At 43.9% G+C, this 21,425-nt stretch overlaps 1 protein-coding gene across 1 annotated transcript; it reads left to right on the top strand.

Annotated features, from left to right (window-relative positions):
- The first annotated feature begins 15,511 nt into the window (after nt 1–15,511).
- INTS14 (integrator complex subunit 14) lies at nt 15,512–21,279 on the top strand. Its single transcript, XM_015819486.1, has 10 exons — nt 15,512–15,769; nt 16,408–16,671; nt 17,467–17,585; nt 17,780–17,922; nt 18,514–18,606; nt 18,708–18,852; nt 19,162–19,295; nt 19,404–19,522; nt 20,039–20,104; nt 20,928–21,279. The coding sequence occupies exons 1-10, from the start codon at nt 15,548–15,550 to the stop codon at nt 21,177–21,179; spliced, it is 1,557 nt and encodes a 518-aa protein (XP_015674972.1). The 5' UTR covers nt 15,512–15,547; the 3' UTR covers nt 21,180–21,279.
- Nucleotides 21,280–21,425: the final 146 nt, after the last annotated feature.

Raw genomic sequence — 21,425 nt, 5'->3', positions numbered from 1 at the left:
GTCCTCTGCTTGAGCTAGGGGTTGGACTAGAAGACCTCCAAGGTCCCTTCCAGCTTTGTTATAATGTTGTTATTCTGATTCAGAATAGAGATAATCACAAAAAACCCACTATCATTGGTTCTTTCAGCTGCATCTTTGCAGTCACAGCTTCATTTTTTTTTTAAAAAGGGAGATTATCATAAAGATAATTCCTCTGTGTGTGGGAAGGGAGATATTCAACAGAACTTCCGAGGATGACGGTGACGTCCCATCACGCCTACATCATCTCTCTCCATGACTACTGAAAAGTGGCTATGTTGTTTCATCCCCACTAATACGGCACTTTCCCCCCCCCTTCCCATAATCCTGGTAAAAACACTCAGAATTTCCAGCTCAATTGTGCTGATAAAAATAAGAGAAAGACTTAAAATATTTATAGGGCAATCCAAACGACACAAATACAGACCGTTCTCAAAAAAAGACAAAGCAGTTTATATCTAAGGGTGACCTGCCTCTCCACAGGGAAGAACTGATTTCTTCCCTGGAAGCTGGTGCTATTTCATCATACAGGCTAATCTAATTGATTTAAAAGAGGATACGGAGAGTTTTTTTAATTGAAACAGAGGAACGAGATTTCAGATTCTTTCTCTCCAGATGCAATGACTCCCTTGAAAACGTGGCTCCTGTTGCAATGGAGGTCGAGCATTTATTTAAAGCCAGCTAGCTCTCTGGCAGAAGAGAAAACAGAGATGACTCATCCGAGTTCAACAGAGAAGCTTCTTCCATCCCCTCTGTATACAACAAGTAAATCCTCCATCGAAATGGTTAATTCTCAAAAAAAACACAAGGATTTCAGCCAACTGCAGATTTTATAAACCTCATTTAACAAATCTCCCCTTGAAAAAAATATAACAATATCCCTTTAACCTAGGCTAATTATTGTAATTATTACAAAGAAGAAAGCATATCGTTCTTGTTTTTCAAAATTATCATTGTCTCTAGTCCTGGCCATTTCACACTTTTAGACAAACAAAGAAATGTTTTCCTACCTCTCAGCAGAAGATTAGAAGCATCCTGCAAAAGCCCCGTTCTCAAGCAGAAGATTCAAAGTTTGGGGGAAAAAATAATAACCCAGTAATGGTTACATCACAGCCTCCTGCTATGTCAGACAACAATTGCCTAATAACTGCACGTTTCACTTCTGAGAAATTAAAGCGGTATATGTAAAACAACGATTACATCAACGATACCTTTTTATGACCATTTATTTGGCTGTGCAATTCCTTTGGGCTTTCTTCTTCTGAAAAGCCTATTTCCAACACTTAACACAATGGGAAAAATCCACGTTCCATTTGTTATCCTAAGGCGCAATGGATTTTAACTAACCAGAATTTCTTTCCAAGCTGATTTGTTCATTAGCTTTCTGTCCTATGCCTTTTCGAAGAACCTCAGGAAATTAAGGAGTCTCCCCTACTTTTATTCCTGGGGAGAAAGGTATGTTTAGCCAAACGAAGAGAAGGCTTAGAGAAGACCTCATAGCCGTCTTCCAATATTTGAGGAGCTGTCACAGAGAAGAGGGGGGGTCAACCTATTTTCCAAAGCACCAGAAGGCAAGACAAGAGGCAATGGTTAAAAAGTAATCAAGAAGAGAAGCAATCTAGAACTAAGGAGGAATTTCCTGGTAGTGAGAACTATTCCTCAACGTAACAGCTTGCCCTCAGAAGTTATGGATGCTCCATCATTAGAGGTCTTCAAGAAAAGATTGAACAACCATTTACCCAGGATGGAATGAGGATTCCTGCCTTGGCAAGGGGTTAAACCAAGGTCTCTATGATTCTATTTCTATTTCATTTACACGTGCAGTAGCAACCTACATAGCTGCCTGGTTCAGGAAGTAGACAGCCACTTAATATTCACACATAAGGAATTACCTAGATGAATGAATAATAGCATGTTAGCAATGTAATTAAGAAACACTTCAAAATACATTGTTGGTTATTGTATCAGCTGGCCTTAAACCCCAACACTGTTTTTTTCCTTCTGTTCAATCCTGTCTGATTATCAGACACAAAGTAATCGGATTATTTAAGACAGAAGAGCAGTTCTTTCAACTGGCTTATCCCATTTTTTCTTCTTTTTATTTGGTCAACATGAATTAAAAGGAGCATATCCTAACCTCTGTGGGATGAAGGGCATTCCAAATTTAAATTCTAATTTCTTTCCCTTCCAGTTGACAAGCAGAATACAATAACTACATATATCAACACTGTCTTTTTTCAAAGCAAGCCATAACTCATTTTGTTTCTTGCTAAAAAGAACAAAACCTACAACTGTACTTATCCGATGGCAACAAGCCTGGGCTACAATATCACCTTCCTTTGTGCCACAACCCAACAACCATCTCACTCAGTAAACCACACCAACACGTCTGTCAACCGGTTGAACCGACTGGCCAATAAATCTACCGTATATCTTCAGAAGATTTAAATGTTACGAAGTACAAGAATAAATTTTATCAACGTGGAAAGTAGATTACAAGAAAGAAAATCTTTGCTGCCCTTGATATATTTTCATTTGGCCTGCTGGAAAGGTTGCACTATTCTTTTCCCTATAAATAAATCTGGTTCTACGTTTCAGCGCAGAACCCCAAGGAAAGCTTTCATTATTCAGTTAACTTTGCCAGCACAATACCAGAGTCACTTCCATCCCAAACCCTGTTATCACAACTGGTACTCTTTTTTGTAGCCTTGCTTTTGTATCTGACCTTACAACTGAATAACGTAGTTGCTCTCCTGAAGATGATGAACTGGAATCAAAAGTGCCACTTGCTGGCATCTATTCCGGAGCAAAAATTAAAACATTTCCCATAGATGATTGAAGAAAATGAGCCACGAGATCCTAAGTCTTTATTTTGAAGAGATACTGTTACAACTTAAGAGTCAACATAGATAATTAGATACTACCACTTTATAATGCCTTAGTAAGACCACACTTGGAATACCGCATCCAATTTTGGCTACCACAATATACAAAGATGTAGACACTCTGGAAAGAAGAGTGCAGAGAAGAGCAACAAAGATGACTGGAGCGCTGAAGGCTAAAATGTAGGAAGAACGATTGCAGGAATTGGGTACGTCTAGTTTAGTGAAAATAAGAACCAGGGGTGACATGATAGCAGTGTTCCAGTTTTTGAGGGGCTGCCACAAAGAAGAGGGGGTCAACTTATTTTCCAAAGCACCAGAAGGCGAGACAAGAAGCAATGGATAGAAATTGAACAAAGAGAGAAGCAACCTCGAATTAAGTAGAAACTTCCCAACACTGAGAACAATCAACCAGTGGAACAGCTTGCCTTCAGAAGTTGTGGGTGCTCCATCACTGGAGGTTTTTAAGAAGAGACTGGACAGCCGTAACATGCAAGAGCCCAGGTCCATTATTGAAATCAGTCTCTAAATGTGAAATGTAATGTTTTTTTAAAAAACTATCCAATGCATCATTTGACTAATTGGCTCTCTTCAAACATTAAATTCAAGAAATACATACCGCCCACCCACTCAACATTTCCAGAATACACATGAAACATAAATCTTGATTGGGGTTGTGTCCAAGACACATTTGTGCATTTTTTTAAAAATAGAACATGAGATTAGCAGGGTTCCAAAAGGCACTGCCATAATTAACAAGCTGTTAAGTGTTATTAGTATCTGGCCTGCTGATTTTTCTGGTTATTAAAGAAGGGATAACCATAAAAATCTCATAGCCTCTACAGTTTACACTGCTGCTCTGTTAGAGGAAAAATACTAATCATTCTGTTTTGAAGTAACCAATATTATGTAGACAAGGGAGAGCATCAAGAGCTGGCACAGATAATGGGCTCAGTGGGCACATTCTGGGTACTATTAAAGGCAGCAAAGTGGAAAATGGGCCAATTTATGCATGTACATTTTCCTGTCTTTTCAGTCATCTCAACTGGATGCAAGAGGAACATTATGATGAATTAGGGATCCATTAAAAGGGTGGGTAGCGTTTGATTTTTCATCTCCGCTAGCAAACTGGGTTGAGCCACTGTGAATGATGTTTATCCAGTCCACCCTAGATATCAGTTTTATACAGTTCAACTGAATTTCAGGCCTGCTGAGCAAAAACTTCAAAAATTTCTTTCTTCATTCTATGCAGTGAAACTTTTCGCCACGGTTGTGGTGCTGCAAGGCTGCATATTAAAATCAATGTCAACAAATGATTTGTACATGTAGATAATCACTACCTCGACCCTTCCTGAATTTTGTTTGAGACTCTGATGATATATAGACATCTTTTAAAAAAAAAAACAATGAAAGCTTCCTAAACAAAGCTAAATCCAAATAAAAATTTGTTCTTACGATCTAGAAATCCATGACTATTATAACGCAGAAAGATATTAATACAGTTCCTGATCTTGGATGAATAACAAACACTAAAGCACCTAACCATTTCTAGCATGGATTTTGAAGTTATTTATCTAGTATATTTCCTCTAATGTCAAACACTAAAAAAAAATATCTAAAGGAAAATTACTGTATCTACTGGAAATCAGAAAATGAAGGGGGTGGGAGTGGGACGACTCGTCCAAATAAATCTGAGGCATCTAATTTTAAATAGGAGTTTAATCTCCTCCTTACTCAACACACATTAAATTACAGCATATAAACCATCCTCATTCACAGACCGACCAATCATTTTTGTGTTTCGTGGGAGACTGGTGAAAAAGATGACTACTGGGGTCCCCCTGGAACCTCCAAATTGCTCCAGAGCTCTAGACAATACCCTCTCTTTCATTATATTGGCTATTCCTAACATGCCTTCTAATACTGACACCTGATGTTCCAATCTTTATTACGATCACAGATCAACATAGACCCTTGATGCTGAAATTTTGAAAAGTGTTCGCAAATCATAGCGTAATTAACCTGCTTCCTCCAAATTTTCCAGTATTTCCCCAATAAAAGCATTTTTCTACGTCCGAGCTTTGCCTTGCATATCTCCCTCTCAACACTCCATCTTCACCAAATAGTATCCTTCCTTTCAACACAAATTCAATTAGTAGCCAAATAGCTTCTCCCCCAACATATTCTCAAATTTAGAAATAATCTCCAAAAACCAAAATCCTTTAGAATCTGAAAGTTCATGCACTATCTGGTTGATCTTACAGAATTAGGATTCCATTTCTCCTGTGAATGTGTTTATAAAAGACCAACAGAATTACCTAACACTATAAATATAGCCATTCCCAATTGCCTAAGCTTGTCATTGCACTGTTCACACAATTATAGCAACTCCAGCAGTTAAGCCCCCAACTCTATTTTCCAATAGCAAACTTCCATGTATTGGATTACGAGTCCTACTTAAGTTACCTCAAAGACAAAGTAATAAACTTTTTAAAAAATAATCGTCCTAAAAGGCAGTCTGGAAATACCATTGCTACTACTGGTACCAATAACCAGTAATAATCCTGTAATAAAAATACTATCAAAGAAAATCTTTTTCTACCTCTGCTTCAGTCTTGGGTAATAAAAATCAAGCGTATTTATTTCTATTTCAATGCAAAACAAGAACTGCTTACCTAATTTTCAGGTCTGAAGTCAGAGTAATTTAAGCATTTATGCTATAAATCCCAAGAAAGTTAAGGATTCTTCTTGTATACAGCAAAATGTCAATATTCTGAGCTGTTTTTATTTTCCTTTACTGAAGCATGTGAATCTTCCGCTTCTTTACTGTACGAACAGAAGACTCACGCCCTTCAATATAAGTGAAATAGGATATACACAGTAAACATTTCATTATCATTCTACGTACAAGGAATGGGATAGATGCAGCCAACCTATAATTATAATTCTACATAAATGGAACCGGATACATACCCGGGCTGTTATGTTTACATGAAATAAGAACGCATATTGCATTTAGTAAAAAGCAAAGCTGGCGTTTTCTTCCAAATCATTTCTCTTTGAAAGGGCAAGAGGGCTCTTAGATTTGAAGACAAAAAAGAGGCAAATAACAGCTTTCCTGACTAATTTTCAGATGTGGGGAGGGGAGGGGAGGGGAGGAAGGGTCTAAAATACAGATTGAGTTTCTTCCCAGGGGAAACTCCGCTGACAGACAGGCATCCCTTGTACAACTGCCCTGTGCCTGACTTAAAATGCCCGACAAAAAGAGAATTTAGGATGGGTATATTGAGATGAAGAAAGCTGGAAGAGGCAACCTGGAGCCACTCTGTGATGGAGAGTGGACGGAGTCAGAAGATCAGAACATCTCCCACCACCATGTAGGGTATCCTTGCATTTGTAGGGTTATCGAAAAGAAACTGGGTAGTCATTTTTCGGGATGGAATAAGATCTCCTTGCCTTGGGCAGGAGGTTGGACTAAGTGACCTCCAAGGTCTCTTCCAGCTCTTTGATTCTATGTCTCAACAGCACATTCGGGGGGGGGGGGTTCCACATAGCTTTCCTCTTGTGGGCAACTCCAAAAAGGGACCCCCCCCCTTTTCCCACTGCCCCCCCCACTCTCCCAGGACTTCTTCCTCGCTGCCTTCCTGGGGGTGACCCGAATGAATGAAGCCAGCGCCCATCATCCACTCCTGCCCCCAGCTTCTCCTGCTGGGCTACCCCAAGGGTGCCCAAGGCTCTGGATCGTTCACCCTCCAGGTCCTTGTTTGCCCCGAGAGACGGGGCAGTGCCAACCCCGGGCAAAGGCTCCAGCATGGCAGGGAAGCAGGGGGAGGCTGAGAAAACTGCTTCCCCCCCCCCCCAGGACCATCCTAACCATCGCTATCCCAGCAACAATTAAGAATAACAACAATAGTTGCCTATTATTGCTCGGTCCACTGATGACCCTCCTGCAGGAGCAGCAGCAACAGCATCCCTAAAGCGAGGCAGGCTCTGCATCCCCAGGCGGACCCCCGGCTCTGGTGCCCCCTCCATGACCCCCCCGTCCAGAAAATGGGGAGGGTCGCCGCCCCCTCACTGCCAGAGACCTTGGGGGGCTTCAGCGCCCCCTCCCCGGGGGACCCCCCATCACTGCTACCTGCGCGAGGGAGTCGGCTGCCCTCCCTTCCCTGCGCGCCCCGCTCACCCGAGGCGGAGGAGGCCCGTCACGGCGCCGGCAGCGGCGGCCTCCCGTCAGACGCGACTCCGCCAGCAGCAGCGGCACCACCAGCAGCCGCCACCGCCGCGCCTCGCGCCCCGCCGGGGAGCCGCGCGCCCGCCGCCATCTTGGCCGAGGGGAGGGGCGCGCGGGGAGGGGGCGGAGCCACGGCTGCCCTGGAAACCAGCCCGCTGGGGGAGGGGAGGGGGTGCCCCTCCGTTATGGTGGGGGGCTGAGGGGGGGGGCGGCAGAGGCGCCCGAGCAGAGCTTCCCCCCCCCAGAAATAAAGGAGAATAGAATAGAATAGAATATGGAAAGAATAGAATAGAATAGAATAGAATTAGATAATAGAATAGAATAGAATAGAAGAATAGAATAAATAGAATAGAATAGAATAGAATAGAATAGAATAGAATAGAATAGAATAGAATAGAATATGGAAAGAAGAATAGAATAGAATAGAATAGAATAGAATAGAATAGAATAGAATAGAAATAGAATAGAATAGATAGAATAGAATAGAATAGAATTAGATAATAGAATAGAATAGAATAGAATAGAATAGAATAGAATATAGGAAAGAAGAATAGAATAGAATAGAATAGAATAGAATAGAATAGAATAGAATAGAATAGAGCTGGAAAGGGACCTTGGAGGTCTTCTAGTCCAGCCCCCTGCTCAAGCAGGAGAATCTATACCATGGTTACCTCTTCTTTAAAAATCTCCAGTGACATCATCATCATCATCATCATCAGTGCTATAAGGCAGGGGTGTTGGAGCTGATGGTGTTACCTAGTTTGAGTCATGAAACGTCTGCAAGAAGACCACCAAGCTCAGAGAGCACCAAGGACCCCTCACAGTATTAATCACCCCAAATAATGAGAAAATCTTGGGTTCAAGCAGAATAGGGGGTCCATAGACACCCTAAAGTGGTTTTCCATGCAGCAATCTCTAGAATAGGGAGGAGGGTCAAGCAGGGCCCCCGAGGAGATTACCTTACGAAGCACCCCTGGAACGGCTTGCCTTCAGAAGCTATGGATGCCCCATCACTGGAGGCTTTTAAGAAGAGACTGGACAGTCATTTGTCTAAAATGGTATAGGGTCTCCTGCTTGAGCAGGGGGCTGGACTAGAAGACCTCCAAGGTCCCTTCCAACTCTGTTATTTTGAAGGCTGCAATGTTTACAAATAAACATAATGGTTTCTGCACAGATTTGCTCCCAGATGAAGTGTCAGCAGCCTTACATTGTTATTGTTTTATATCTATTTTATTTTGTTCCAGGAAGGAACTGAGTATGCTTACTGAAATGTACTTAAAGATCTGCATGAGGAGTCTCAACATTGTCTCTCTTCAAAATATTAATTGCTGCATTTCAGGTTTTTGCAGACTGATGTTATTAGCAACACAAATGGCTTATTGGCATAGAACAGCGATGGATATTTATAATGGAAGACAGCCACCATTTATTGAAATATTCATGTAGAATTTTCATAGATGGATGTGTGTCCATTAATTTATTCCCTCTCTATTTTTCTTTCTTTATAGTCTGTTTCCTTTAAAGAATAATTCTGTATGTTGATTTTTTTTACATTGAATTCAGTTAATAAAACCATTTTTTAAGTTAAAGTCCTAACCATATTATGCACAGTGGATAAATCTATGTGTGCGTGTGTATTTGATATGGCATTGATTCTGGGTGGAAAAGAACAAAGAAGCAAACATTTCTAATGTAAACAGTGAGCAGATGTAATATTTCTTATTTCAAACATCTAATTGCCTCATGCCTTTATTCTTGTTCTCTAAAGATGCTTAAAGGTTACACAAAATGAGACTTTTGGCCTTCGATCTGCCTATTAAAATTCAGACTATGATGCCAAGAAAAGCTCTTGGTCTGTTTGTCAGGAAATTTAGCATTGATTCCTTAGAGCTTATGTTTGACGGGAATTGATTAACTTTAAACTAAGAAAAGAAATAATATATTTGAATGCAGGGGTAATGATGAGGCAATACTTAAAACAGCAGCTTTAAATATTTTTGTTTCTACTACAAAAGCAGGTTTGGGAAAGGAATGATACTGGCTATAATTTATAAAAGAAGAAAGCAGGTATCAGGTATGGGTGTGGACATAAGACTACAGTGCTCAACTTACAATCATAATTAAACCCCCACACACAACCCCCCCACACACACACACACTACTAATACTACTACCACCACCATCCTCAGTCACTCTTGGATACAGATAGTCCTCAACTTATGATAATTGAGCCCAAAATTTCTGTTGCTAAGCAAGGCAGTTCTTAAGTGAGTCACTACATTAGATAAGTTAGTAACACAGTTGTTAAGTGAACCTGGCTTCCCTCTTGACTTTGCTCGTCAGAAAGTCACAAAAGGGGATCACACGACCCCAGGACACTGCAACCCTCATAAATACGAGTCAGTTGCCAAGCATCCACATTTTGATCTTGTGACCATGGGGATGCTGCAATAGTCGTTAAGTGTGAAAAATGACGCTGTCACTTTTTTCAATGTCACTCTAACTTCAAATAGTCACTAAACCAAAGACTGTAAGTCGAGGACTACTTACATCTGCGTAGTTTGCTTTTTCCTCCTGGAATTAAGCCATAACAGGGAAATATTGTTGTGAACGCATCAATAATTCTGGGCTGGGAAGTCAGTGTGACAGGCTGAAAAATTTCAGAATTTTGTAACCAAATACTTGAATGGCAAGTCTTAATCTCCTTACTGAAACACATTTAGTTTGCAAAAGACATTCCCAGTGGACAATGTCCCATGTTTATGGATTACAGACGAATGTATTTTATTGATAGTTGCAGACCATTCTCGTTCCTTCCCAGACTTTCTGTTTGAAGTTCAAAAAGAAGAGCAGTTACTTTGGTACAGATTTTTACAGGATGCTTTTACAGTATCCCAAATCCATCTGCCTTCTTCTGCCTTCCTCCCATGTTAACTGTTTTCTAGGATTTACGTGACGCTCACGTTCTGCCACGATTAATATTTACACATGTTGCCTGCCATTATTCTAATAATCTCCAGCAATGGAAGAAGGCACGTTAGGATACTTCATCCCTCGAGATGCAGTGCCCTGGCCGAAGACAACGGGCCCACCCACATCACCAGCTGCTTTTGATTAATCCACTTCTCGTTCTGCAAAAGCCGCTAATGAATATTCTGCCCCACCAAGGGCCAGCTTTCTCTGGAAGAAATCTGATCTTTCTTTATAGCTGCTAATCAAGAAAGGAGGAAAGTTAAAACACCCAAATCGTTGACTACGCAGAAGAAAAATGAGCAGTCTGTCCAACACAGTTGTGAAACAACTCAGGTTAGTGCAGGTGATCAGTTTGCAGTTGCTACCAGAGCGAAATTGGTGGTTTTATGTTATCCCTTCGACAAGTATAATCAGGACTCCCTAGTGAAAAAATGAACCACATTCCATTCAAGTCAAGGCTCAGGATGAAACAAAAAATGACTTTGTATGTTGGAGAAGGTAGTCCACTGATCCACGATCTGGAGAAGTTCCAAAAATATGTCTCTATCTGGGGGAAGAAAAAGCTTGCAATGTTCCTGCTGATGGGTTGACATTTCAGAAGCACGGGGCGAAACCTGCCGATGACATTTGCAGCACAGATTTCCTGGAATTGTAAAAGCTCAAGAAAGCGTTTGGTCGACCGTCTCCTGTTGCAATTGCACGGAGGAAATGGGTGCGACCCTGGCCACATAGCTGGGATTTGGGAAGTCTTTTTCAAGAGACAGCATTTCTCCAGCCCTGGCTTCAGCTAAAACAAAACTTTTGCACACAGATCTGTGCAAGAATAGGCTACCTCTGGCAACATAACTCATTCTCGATGCAGTAACCGGATCCCTGAAAAACCCAGCGTAGTACACTTTTGGTCTATTATTTGTTTGTGTACCTAAAAGATTTTTAAATGATTAGATTATCTCAAGAGGAAGCAAGCTTTAGATGTTGTACAGCGAAATGTGCCAGGGAGGGTTTGCAAGTGGTCCGTCTTCACCAAATCCCAGTCTGTCCTACATTTTTGCCTAAATCATCACTTAGGAAATGCTTCTGGCACGTTCAGCTTGTCCCGTCTGAGAAAAATAATAGGAACCAGCTGCTAAAACACAAAAGCAGGAAGGCAAGGAGCAGCCCTTTTGGAACATAGAGAGCAAAGAATGTGAAAATCAGGAATTCATTAGGAAACCTATCGCCGTTAGAAAAACGTCAAAACCTCCTGGAGAAGTTCAATCGCTTCAATAATAATATACTTCTTTTGATTTAAGTTGCAAAAATGTCCCATGCAGGAGAAATTAGGGCAAGGATCAATTTTCCCTTTTTGGGGGGGCTAAGACGGTTGCCCTGTCCCGGGGCCATCTGATCCCCTTTTGTGACCTTCTGACAAGGGAAGTCAGATTCACTTAACAACCGTGTTCCTAATTTAAGAACTGCAGTGTTTCACTTAACAACTGGGGCAAAAAAAGGTCGTAAAATGGGGCAAAATTTACTTAACAACCTAAATTTGGGGCTCAATTGTGGTCATAAGTCGAGGACTCCCTGTAGAGAGGAGGGAATAAAAGCCAGCCTTTCTAGTGCACTGTGGGTAGCCGCCATCTTGACTTTTTTGACCGGATCCTGCCAGATCCCTCTGCTGCAAAGCCTGCAGTGTTCTTCCGTGGGAATCCTTGGAAAACCTTGGATGCTTCAGAGATTTCCGTCTCCATGGCGACAGTCTGTGCTGCTGCAGCGGAGAAGGACGTCTTTGCAACTCCACAGGAAGAAGTTTGCAAATGTGGCTTTGGAAAGAGGATGTTTGGGCTTTTTTTCATCCTTCTTGCGGGCGTCACGTTCCGCAATCGCCGTCATCCGACGGAGGGTCCCGGCAAACACCTTTCGTCATTTTCTGACGTAGGGATAAAAAGCAGCCAGAACAACCGAGTTTTTCCTCTCTGTACACAAAACAAAAAACATTTACAGGTAGTCCTTGACTTATAACCACAACCGAGGCCAACATTTCCAGTGCTAAGCAAGACAGTTAAGTGAGGTTTGACCTGTTTTACAAGCTAGGTGAATCACTGCAGTTGTTAAGTTAGTGACTCTGCCTGCCCCGTTGACTTTGCTTTCCAGAAGTTACAAAAGGAGGTCACATAACCTCGGGACTCTGCGACCGTCATAAACATGACACAGCGAACAAGTGCCCGAATTTTGATCATGTGACCATGGGAATGCTGCAAGGATCGTCAGTATGGAAAACTGCCATAAATCACTTTAGTGACATTGTAACTTCAGTCACTAAATGAACAGCTACAAGTCGAGGACTCCCTCTACATGTTTTAATCCTCTTTCCAGGTACAAAGTAGGTTTGTCAGTCCCATCCAACTGGGATTGGCAACTAGAGCAGATATTAGCCACCAACTGTAGCTGATTTCCCTATAAATGGATCTTTCATACATAAGAATTTTATACGTGGGAAAGGACTATGGGGGGTGCTTAACTTATGACCAGGAACCAATCTTGATTTCTTCTGACATCTACTAATAGATATAAAATATTGATGGAGAAGAATATTTGTAGTTCAGGGTTCCTTGTACTCTCTGAGCTTGGTTGTTTTCTTGCAGACTTTTCATAACCAAACTAGATAACACTATCAGTTCTTGAAAAGAGTGGGCTTTGTGGAATGGAGGAGGAGGAGGAGGAAGGAAGAGGAAGAGGGTGGTGGTGATGGTGGAGGAGGAATGTGGAATCCTTGGTACTCTCTGAGCTTGGTTGCTTTTTTACAGACATTTCATTACCGAACTAGGTAACGTCATCAGTGTAGCACACTCAGACATTCAATATATATCTTGCATTTTTTTCATTGTGCCCAATGGGATCATTTTAATTTCCATCAAGAGCACATTATTGGCCCTTTACTTGGCAGAAAAAAGATGCCGGAGTAATTAAGGTGGCTCAGGTGACCGAGCCCTCTTCTGCCTCGGGAGCAAGGCTGATGGATGATGCTCTCCTTTAATGAGGGGTAATTTAAGGACCAGATTTGGTGGATTCCCTCGGCTTCATTTCCTCTCTTACAGAGTGTCTACCACACTTCCCAAAGACTGCTAAGCACATGTTTAGCAGCAGGTCAAATGTTCTTTCAGAAAAATACCCAACCCACGGACAGCTAAAGCCTGACAGTGCCTGAGGATGCTTTGTGATGCCCTGTTCTGGCATCTGGCAGAGAAATGCCTCTTTGGAAGTACGGATAGTCCTCGGCTACCTGTATTTGAATGTATTCTGAGCAGGCACCCCAGGATTTCTGCTAGAAGAAATCTACCTGTGAGAAGCATTGGAACATCAGAACAGTTTTCCATATTAATCAGAATGCTGCAGTTTTGGTTTTGGACAGACATCTGGTATTTTTATATTAGGGAAGAGGCAGAAATCCAAAGAGGCAGAACAGAGCCCAGGGATTTGATGCCACGTTGTGTGAATCAAGCTTTTTGGGCTGTGTTCCTGCTAAATGTTTTTCCAAATCCCAACCACATCAATGGAAACCTCTCCCAAAATATCAGTTGTGCTTTGGAAGGTCTGCTTCTCCAGGGGCTTAAAAACACGGAAGGGGAAAAGTTCATTTCCCCATCTGTGCTGCGTAAAATGGATGGTTTCTTGGTGAATACAGAACGGAAAAATTCATAGCACATGGAATAATGGATTTGAAAAGGACGTTGGAGGTCTTCTAGTCCAACCCCCTCCAGCAGGATACCATGTACCATTCCAGCCCAGTCTCTTCTTAAAAGCCTCCAGTGTTGGAGCACCCACAATTTTTTCGTGGTTTAGTGGTGGATGGAAAGAAGCCAGGAGGAGGAATTGAGTGACGTTCTGCTTCCACCTCCGTGCGTGGAAGCCCAATGCTTATCAAGGCAATGTGCATTTTTTTAAAAAGTTGTAGCATTGAAAAACAGGAAATTGTACCTGGCCTATGGTTTCCAAAGTGTCAGGGTTGTGTGACCACAGGGGAGGACACTCAACCATGCTTTGTCATGTCACCTGTTTTGCATCTTCTGGAGAGTGCAATCTTACTCATCATGGGCGGTTCAGCGGCGTTTAGTGTGTTCTACAAATTCATCCAGAGGTTGCCTAAGCAGGATTGTCAGAACTGCCAATCTGCAACGCTAGGCATTGCCTGCTGCCAGCCTGCCATGTTTAATGGGGAGGGAGAACTGCGGGGTGGCATAAGGGAGAGTTAGCATGGGAGGAATCAAAACTTAAGCATTGGACTGTCCTGTGAGAGCCGCCAGCCATTCCAAAGTCACACTAAGGAACGCAGAACCGCTCAGCCCACGAAGACGGGGACTGTTACCCAAACAATTTGTTAGTATCTAATTCAGTGTTTCTCAACCTGGGCAACTTTAAGATGGATGGACTTCAACTCCCAGAATTCCCCAGCCAGCAGTCCATCCATCTTAAAGTTGCCCAGGTTGAGAAACACTGATCTAATTGGACATTTGTTGATCACCGGGGGGGAAGGGGGGAACAAGGGAAAGTTAACCATATGCTTTGGGTGCAAAAACCTCAGATCCAGCTTTGCTTCTTCTGTAACCACTTGGTTTTTAATAACTCCCAGAATTCCTGAGCCAGCATAAAAGAGCCAAGATTGCCTACCCCTGGCCTAATGGGGGGGAAAAAAACCTGCCTTTTATAATAATATAATAACAATTATAATAACAATCACCATCTTCTCCTCCTCCTGGAAGGAGCTACGCTCACATTAGGTGCAAAGTCCTCGTGGCTGCCCTCTAGCGGTCGTGCTGGCCCACAGGAAAATTCTTAAAGCAGGGGTTCCGACAGAGTCTGCGCACGCGACTCGCGCATGCCCGGAAGGGGCGGCCCCTGGGGATCCCGGAACCTAATTTCGCAGCCGTGGTGGCGGCGGGGAATGTTTTGGACTTCCCCCAGGGCGGCGTGGGGGGGGGATGAGGAGGCAGGGGAGCCCCGGCCCTGGGGAAGACTGACGCGGCGCACCTCGGCTTCCTGCCGGAGACCCCGCTGGAAACGAGCCGGCCGGTTTGATTGGAGGTCCGAAACAGCGAAGGTGAGCAGAGAAGATTGAACGCGGATGGGAGACCACCAGGAAAGCCCTGGGCGGAAGTGGGGGGGGTGTCTGCCTCCTGCTCAACTAGAATCCAAATTACAGCATCCCAGTAGATGATTATCCAATATTTGCTTGAATGCATCCTGTAAAGGGGAGCCCGCCACTACTCTGGAGATAAACCCAGCCTGTACATACCAAACAATCTCACAGTAGCTTTTTTAAAATTGATAAAAGTTGAGTTAGCAGGTGTCAGTGAACACGCTCATATAATTTGAAAGAGAGAGACAGAGAATGCTGAAAATCTTATTTTATTTCCTCTGCAGAGATTTTTCCTTCTGCATTTGACAGCACAAAACAAGGGCCACCATGCCAACTGTTGTGGTCATTGATGTGTCCCTCTCCATGACCCGGCCGGTCTCCATTGAAGGCTCTGAAGAGTATCAGCGGAAGCATTTAGCAGCCCATGGTCTGACAATGCTTTTTGAACACATGGCTACCAACTACAAATTGGAGTTTACCGCCTTGGTTGTGTTTTCATCTCTTTGGGAGCTGATGGTCCCCTTTACAAGAGACTATAACACTCTACAGGTGCAGTATAAAAGCAATGATCTGCGCTTCTATTAAATTGTCACATGCTGCATATAAATAGATTATAAATTCATATGATATTTTTGTCTCTCTGTGATCCTCTTGTGGATGGGTCGCTATATAAATTTGCTTTCTAAATAATAACGTACAGAAGTGCCTTCATCATGTTACATCAGCCTATCCCACCTGGTCCGGCACTCTCCCCCCAGAAGTGAAGTGGACCCCAGTTTCCTGACCTTCCATAAAGGTGTAAAAACATACTCTGTGCCCTTGCTTGGGGCATGCAGATGGGCATGCAGCCACAGGGTGGATTGGTGCCCTAAAAGATTAGGGCACTAAAAGCAGCCTTTCAGTCATTTCTTAACATTCGATGCCTCTTTTAAATCTTACACATTGTTTTTTATGCTTTTAATATTTTATTGTGTACCATACAGCAGGAGTCTTCAAACTTGGCCCTTTTATGACTTGTGGTTTTCAGCTCCCAGAATTCCTCAGCCTGGCTGAGGAATTCTGGGAGTTGAAGTCCACAAGTCATAAAAGGGCCAAGTTTGAAGACCTCTGGTCTAAGTTAACCATGTCAGTTTGGAAGCCGAGCTTTCTTTTAGTCCAGCCCAATAAGTGTCCACTTTCTTTCCCAGGAAGCTTTGAGTAATATAGATGATTATGACAAAACGTGCTTGGAGTCAGCCCTGCTAGGAGTTTGCAGTATCGTGCAGCAAGAATGGGGCGCTGCCATTCCTTGCCAGGTTGTCCTGGTCACAGATGGCAGCTTGGGCATCGGCAGGGGCTCCCTCCGCCACTCTCTGTCCACACTCAGCCAGCGGAGTGAAAGCAACCGGTTCCCGCTGCCTTTTCCGTTCCCGTCCAAGCTGTACGTCATGTGCATGGCTAACCTGGAAGAGGTGAGTCCCCTTTTTAGAGCCAGGAGGGGATATAATTAAATCAACCCTCCATTTGCATTGGCCTTAATGCTGATTGGGAGGGGAGGCATATGCTGGCTGAGGAATTCTGGGAGTTGAAGTCCACAAGTCATAAAAGGGCCAAGTTTGAAGACCCCCTGCATGGAGCAATGAGACTGATAGCGAATTTAAATTGAGGTGAGGCCGGGGAAGGGAGGGAAAAGCTGGTGGGCTGTGCAGATGTCGTTAACATGAGAGGTATATTACTACAAGTAATTTGTCAATTAAGAATTGGGGTAAGCCTGAATTTGATACATGTGAGTTCAGCAATCTCTTGCACAATTACAGTATTTTAAAGTTTCTTTTTTCCCCAAAAGGGCTGGTTTATGATCTGTCATGTCCTAGGAGGTTGAAAGGTTATTTCTCTGGTATTATTTTGCGCTTTTCTCTCATCAAACCTGTGTCCATTAATTATTTTGGGCAAAGTTTGACCTGTCTGTCCTGCCAGTGAAATCTACCTCAGGGGTGTCAAACTCTCAACGTCACGTGACGTGTCACGATGTATCGTGACGTTTTGGCCATTGCCAGCAATGGGGTGGGTGATGCATCCGGCAGTTTGACACCCCTGCTCTACACGCAAGGACACTTAGATACATACAAAGCAGAGCAGACAAATAAATAGCTGTGGGTTTTTTTTGCTGATTATTGGAAGTTCCCTTCTGTGATTAAAAAAAAAATATCTAACGTTCTGATATGATTTTTCCCTCGTGTGTAAAACGGTTTCCTTTCCATTTGAAGCTCCAGAGCTCCGATTCGCTAGACTGCCTTGAACGGCTGATTGACCTAAATAATGGAGAGGGGCAGATTTTTACCATCGATGGACCCCTTTGCTTGAAAAATGTGCAGTCGATGTTTGGGTAAGCAATCTTGGTTAAGAGTCATCGCCTTCAATTACAGTCTGGGTTTCATCAAGTTCTTTCAATCTGGTGCCCTCTAGATCAGGGTTGCTCAACCTCGACAACTTTTTAAGACGTGGAAGCTAACTTGAACAAGCTCCCCTCAGAGTGATTTATTCCTGTGGATTTTTACTAGTGATCCTCTCTTGCCCTAGGAAGCTAATAGACGTGGCATATACACCCTTCCATGCCGTTCTGAAATGTGGCCACTTGTCTTCAGACGTCCAAGCTTTCCCGAGACCGGAGCCGTTCATTATAGATGAAGAAATCGATCCAATCCCTAAAACAATTAATACAGGTAAACGTCGTCTTCTCTGCAATGAATTTGGTCCTTGCTCTCTTCTAATCCACTCTCTTCCTCCGCCTTAAAAGACCACAACATCTAGCCATCACGCCCAATAGAATAAGTGTGTAAAAAGGGAGCTATCGCCTAAAAGCAAAAATCCATTAATTTCCCCGTTTCTGATGCTGACCAGTTAGAGGCTTCCAGGATGCTGAAGGGCAGGGGCTCTTCCCTGCTGCTGACCCCCCAGCCAGTGGCAGCCTGAGAGACCTGGTGCCTCCAGCCCTGGAGGAAGGGATACATCCCTGCTGTTTTCTTGACCCAATAGCACTTATAGCAATAGCACTTAGACTTACATACCGCTTCACAGTGCTTTACAAGATACAGTAGTCCAGTTGCCTTTTGGAAAAGCCCCCTTGGGGCAATCGTGATCTGGATGACTGAGAAACTCCCTAGACCAGGGGTAGGCAACCTTGGCTCTTTTATGACTCGTGGAATTCTGGGAGTTGAAGTCCACAAGTCATAAAAGCTTGCCTACCCCTGCCCTAGACCTTTCACCCGTGTGAAATGAAAACAAAGTCCTCGGGATCCTTTTTTTGTATGTAGATCTGGAAATTGTTGGCTTCATTGACATAGCAGATATCGCCAGCCCCCCGGTCCTGTCCAGACACCTGGTGTTGCCTATCGCACTCAACAAAGGTGAGCAATCTGCCCTCCCCCCCCCCTCTGGCAGTTCTCCAGTGTGGCAGCCCCACCAGACAGGGCAGATTCTGATGGCTTTCTGTTCTCTTCCTGCCTAGAAGGAGACGAGGTGGGTCCAGGGATTGCTGAAGACGTTGAAGACGAGAACTCAGCCAATCAGATTGCGGGAAAGATCCCCAACTTTTGCGTGCTCCTTCACGGAAGTTTGAAGGTGGAAGGGATGGTGGCTGTTGTGCAGCTCGGGTATGGCAGCTGGCTGGCCTCTGGGTGGGTGGTGGCAACATGGACACAGCCAATGTCAGGGCCCACTGGAGAAGAGCCTAATGCTGGGAAAGATGGAGGGCAAGAGAAGAAGGGGACGACAGAGAAGGAGATGGCTGGATGGAGTCCCTGAAGCAGGAGGCGTGAGCTTCAATGGACTCCAGAAGATGGTAGGAAAGGTCGTAAAATGGCGCCAGGCTCCCTTAGGAACTGTCTCACTTGGCAACCTAAATGTTTTCTTCTAAGCAACAACAGCTGGTTCATTGCGAATGATCTGGTCCTTCCTTTCAGACCCGAATGGTATGGAATGCTCTATTCTCAAGCCGACAGCAAGAAAAAGTCCAACCTAATGATGTCTCTCTTTGAGCCAGGACCAGAGCCACTTCCTTGGCTGGGCAAGATGGCCCAGCTCGGTCCCATCTCAGGTACTGGCGATGCTGGTGGTTGTTGTTCTGGGAGTTGAAGTCCACGAGTCATAAAAGGGCCGAGTTTGAAGACCCCCCTGCTGTACACCTTATTTATTTATTTTTCAGATGCAAAGGAGAACCCGTACGGGGAAGATGACAACAAGAGCCCCTTCCCTTTGCAGCCCAAACACAAACGAAGCTACGCTCAGAACGTCACGGTGTGGATTAAACCAAACGGTCTGCAGGTAAGCCAGCAGGATCCAACTTTGCTCCCTGCGAGCAGACAAAGCTCCTTTACTAAAAAGATGAATAAGAACAGCAACCTTTCCTGAAAGATGGCCCCTCTTTCCCTTTCCTTCAATGCCCGAGAAGCATTGCGTAATTTAGCAGCGCTCTCTTCCTGTGGGCACCTGGCAGGACCAGCCTATCCAACAGTCCACAGGGCTCCCTTTGCTGAACAGATGACGCAAATACGGCCCGTGATAGTCTTCAGCACGTCGGTTGCACGGTTTTTATTCCTATTTGTCCAAGTTCATCGGCCTGTTTGCTTTCCATGGGTGTGCAGGATGGAGTTTTGGACAAACTCAGGTCCTGTTGGTGCTTCTGAACAGCGGTGCTCAGGTGTTGAAAGCAGAGGCCATTAAACCAGAATGCATCTCTTGCTTTTCCAACGGAGCAAAGCAAGGAAGAGTAATCTCTTTAACTCCGCTTTGGGTCAGAAGGCCAAATACGACTTTTGTGTCTTCTCCACTCCTCCACAGACTGACGTGCAGAAGATACTCAGGAATGCAAGGAAGCTCCCTGAGAAAACGCTGACCTTCTATAAGGTGAGTGGTGGAAACAGAAGGCCGATGTCCAACTCTTATTCAACAGTCTCATTTTGGGACTGGGCGGATGCAAACTTGAAAATACTCGGTGAAACGGTGGGGTGGCTTTGAAAGAGACCACGACGAAGCACAATAGCCTTAGCCGGTCTCTAGCACGGACCCTGTGCCAGCCCTTCGAGGTAGTCCAGACAAGAAGCACAAACCATGAGTACAAAAACTACCTTCATTGTAAGGTACAATAACGTATTTGAGGGGCTCCTAAAAAGACAAGAAAGTCAAGCTATTCTCCTTCTGGGGGCTGACCAGCTTTGCATGAAAGTTGTCTGTGTCCTTTTCTCCTGCCTCCCAAGATCATTCCCACATACCATTTTGCTCTTCATGTCCAGTGTACCCCAGGCTGTCATGCAGCTTGTAGGCACCCTCGGCTGAAAATATTCCAGCTTCCTATATCAAAACTGTGTCCAGATATCTTCCATTATGACTCTTCTCTCTCTGCAGTGCAGCCAGTAATCATTAACTTAGTTGAGTTTGCTGCCAGAGCCCTTTTTTAAAAAATTTCCTTTGTTTATTATGACATTTATTTGCCACCCATCTCGTTTCAAAGTGACTCTGGGTGACTTACAATATTACAAAACATTACAGGTATTAAATATAAATATGCCCAATAAAATCACAACAGCATAAAACAGAATATTGATTTCCCATTCCTTTTTCCAGAATCCAATCATTTATTGGGGGGTGGGATTCAAGAATTGTTTTTTTTTCCCGAGCCAGAGTGATCCTGCTGGGCTCACGGTGATTTCCCTTGGCTTGGCTTTTCCAGGAACTAAACCGGCTGCGAAAGGCCGCCTTAGCCTTTGGGTTTTTGGACCTGCTGAAAGGGGTGGCGGATATCCTGGAGAGAGAGTGCACTCTTCTGCCTGACACGGCGCATCCCGACGCGGCCTTCCAGCTCACTCATGCAGCCCAGCAGCTCAAAATGGCGAGCTCCGGATCCTCCGAGTACGCGACTTACGACCACAACATCACACCACTGCAGACCGACTTCTCTGGCAGCGGGACGGAGCGGATGTGATGAGAACTTGGGTAGAGACTCTGTGGAGAATTCCCGTTCTAGTCGGTGTCGAGACTGCTTCCCTCACCCAGATTGGATTTTTATTAAACTTTGCTCCATTTGTATTTCACTTTTCTTTTCGTCATAAAAACACCCAGGGAGGGTGTTCCCATCTCTAAAATCAGCCCACGACAGATCATCTCCAAATGCAGCATTTACCCAGATGTTAAAGTACATCTGTAGCCAGGCGAAGGAATAAAACCTTTC

The sequence above is a fragment of the Protobothrops mucrosquamatus genome, unplaced genomic scaffold (assembly GCF_001527695.2).
Source record: "Protobothrops mucrosquamatus isolate PMUCROS unplaced genomic scaffold, P.Mucros_1.0 scaffold932, whole genome shotgun sequence".
Lineage (NCBI taxonomy): Eukaryota > Metazoa > Chordata > Lepidosauria > Squamata > Viperidae > Protobothrops > Protobothrops mucrosquamatus.
Note: the sequence above shows the minus strand (reverse complement) of the source record. Positions and strands in the feature narration are given on the sequence as shown.

Bases quoted from the DNA above. Each gene is read 5' to 3' on its own strand.
- INTS14 (XM_015819486.1), top strand. From the start codon at position 15,548: ATGCCAACTGTTGTGGTCATTGATGTGTCCCTCTCCATGACCCGGCCG. The intron at 15,770-16,407 runs GTGCAGTATAAA...TTTCTTTCCCAG, and splicing joins GAGACTATAACACTCTACAG to GAAGCTTTGAGTAATATAGA. The intron at 19,296-19,403 runs GTACTGGCGATG...TTTATTTTTCAG, and splicing joins CCAGCTCGGTCCCATCTCAG to ATGCAAAGGAGAACCCGTAC.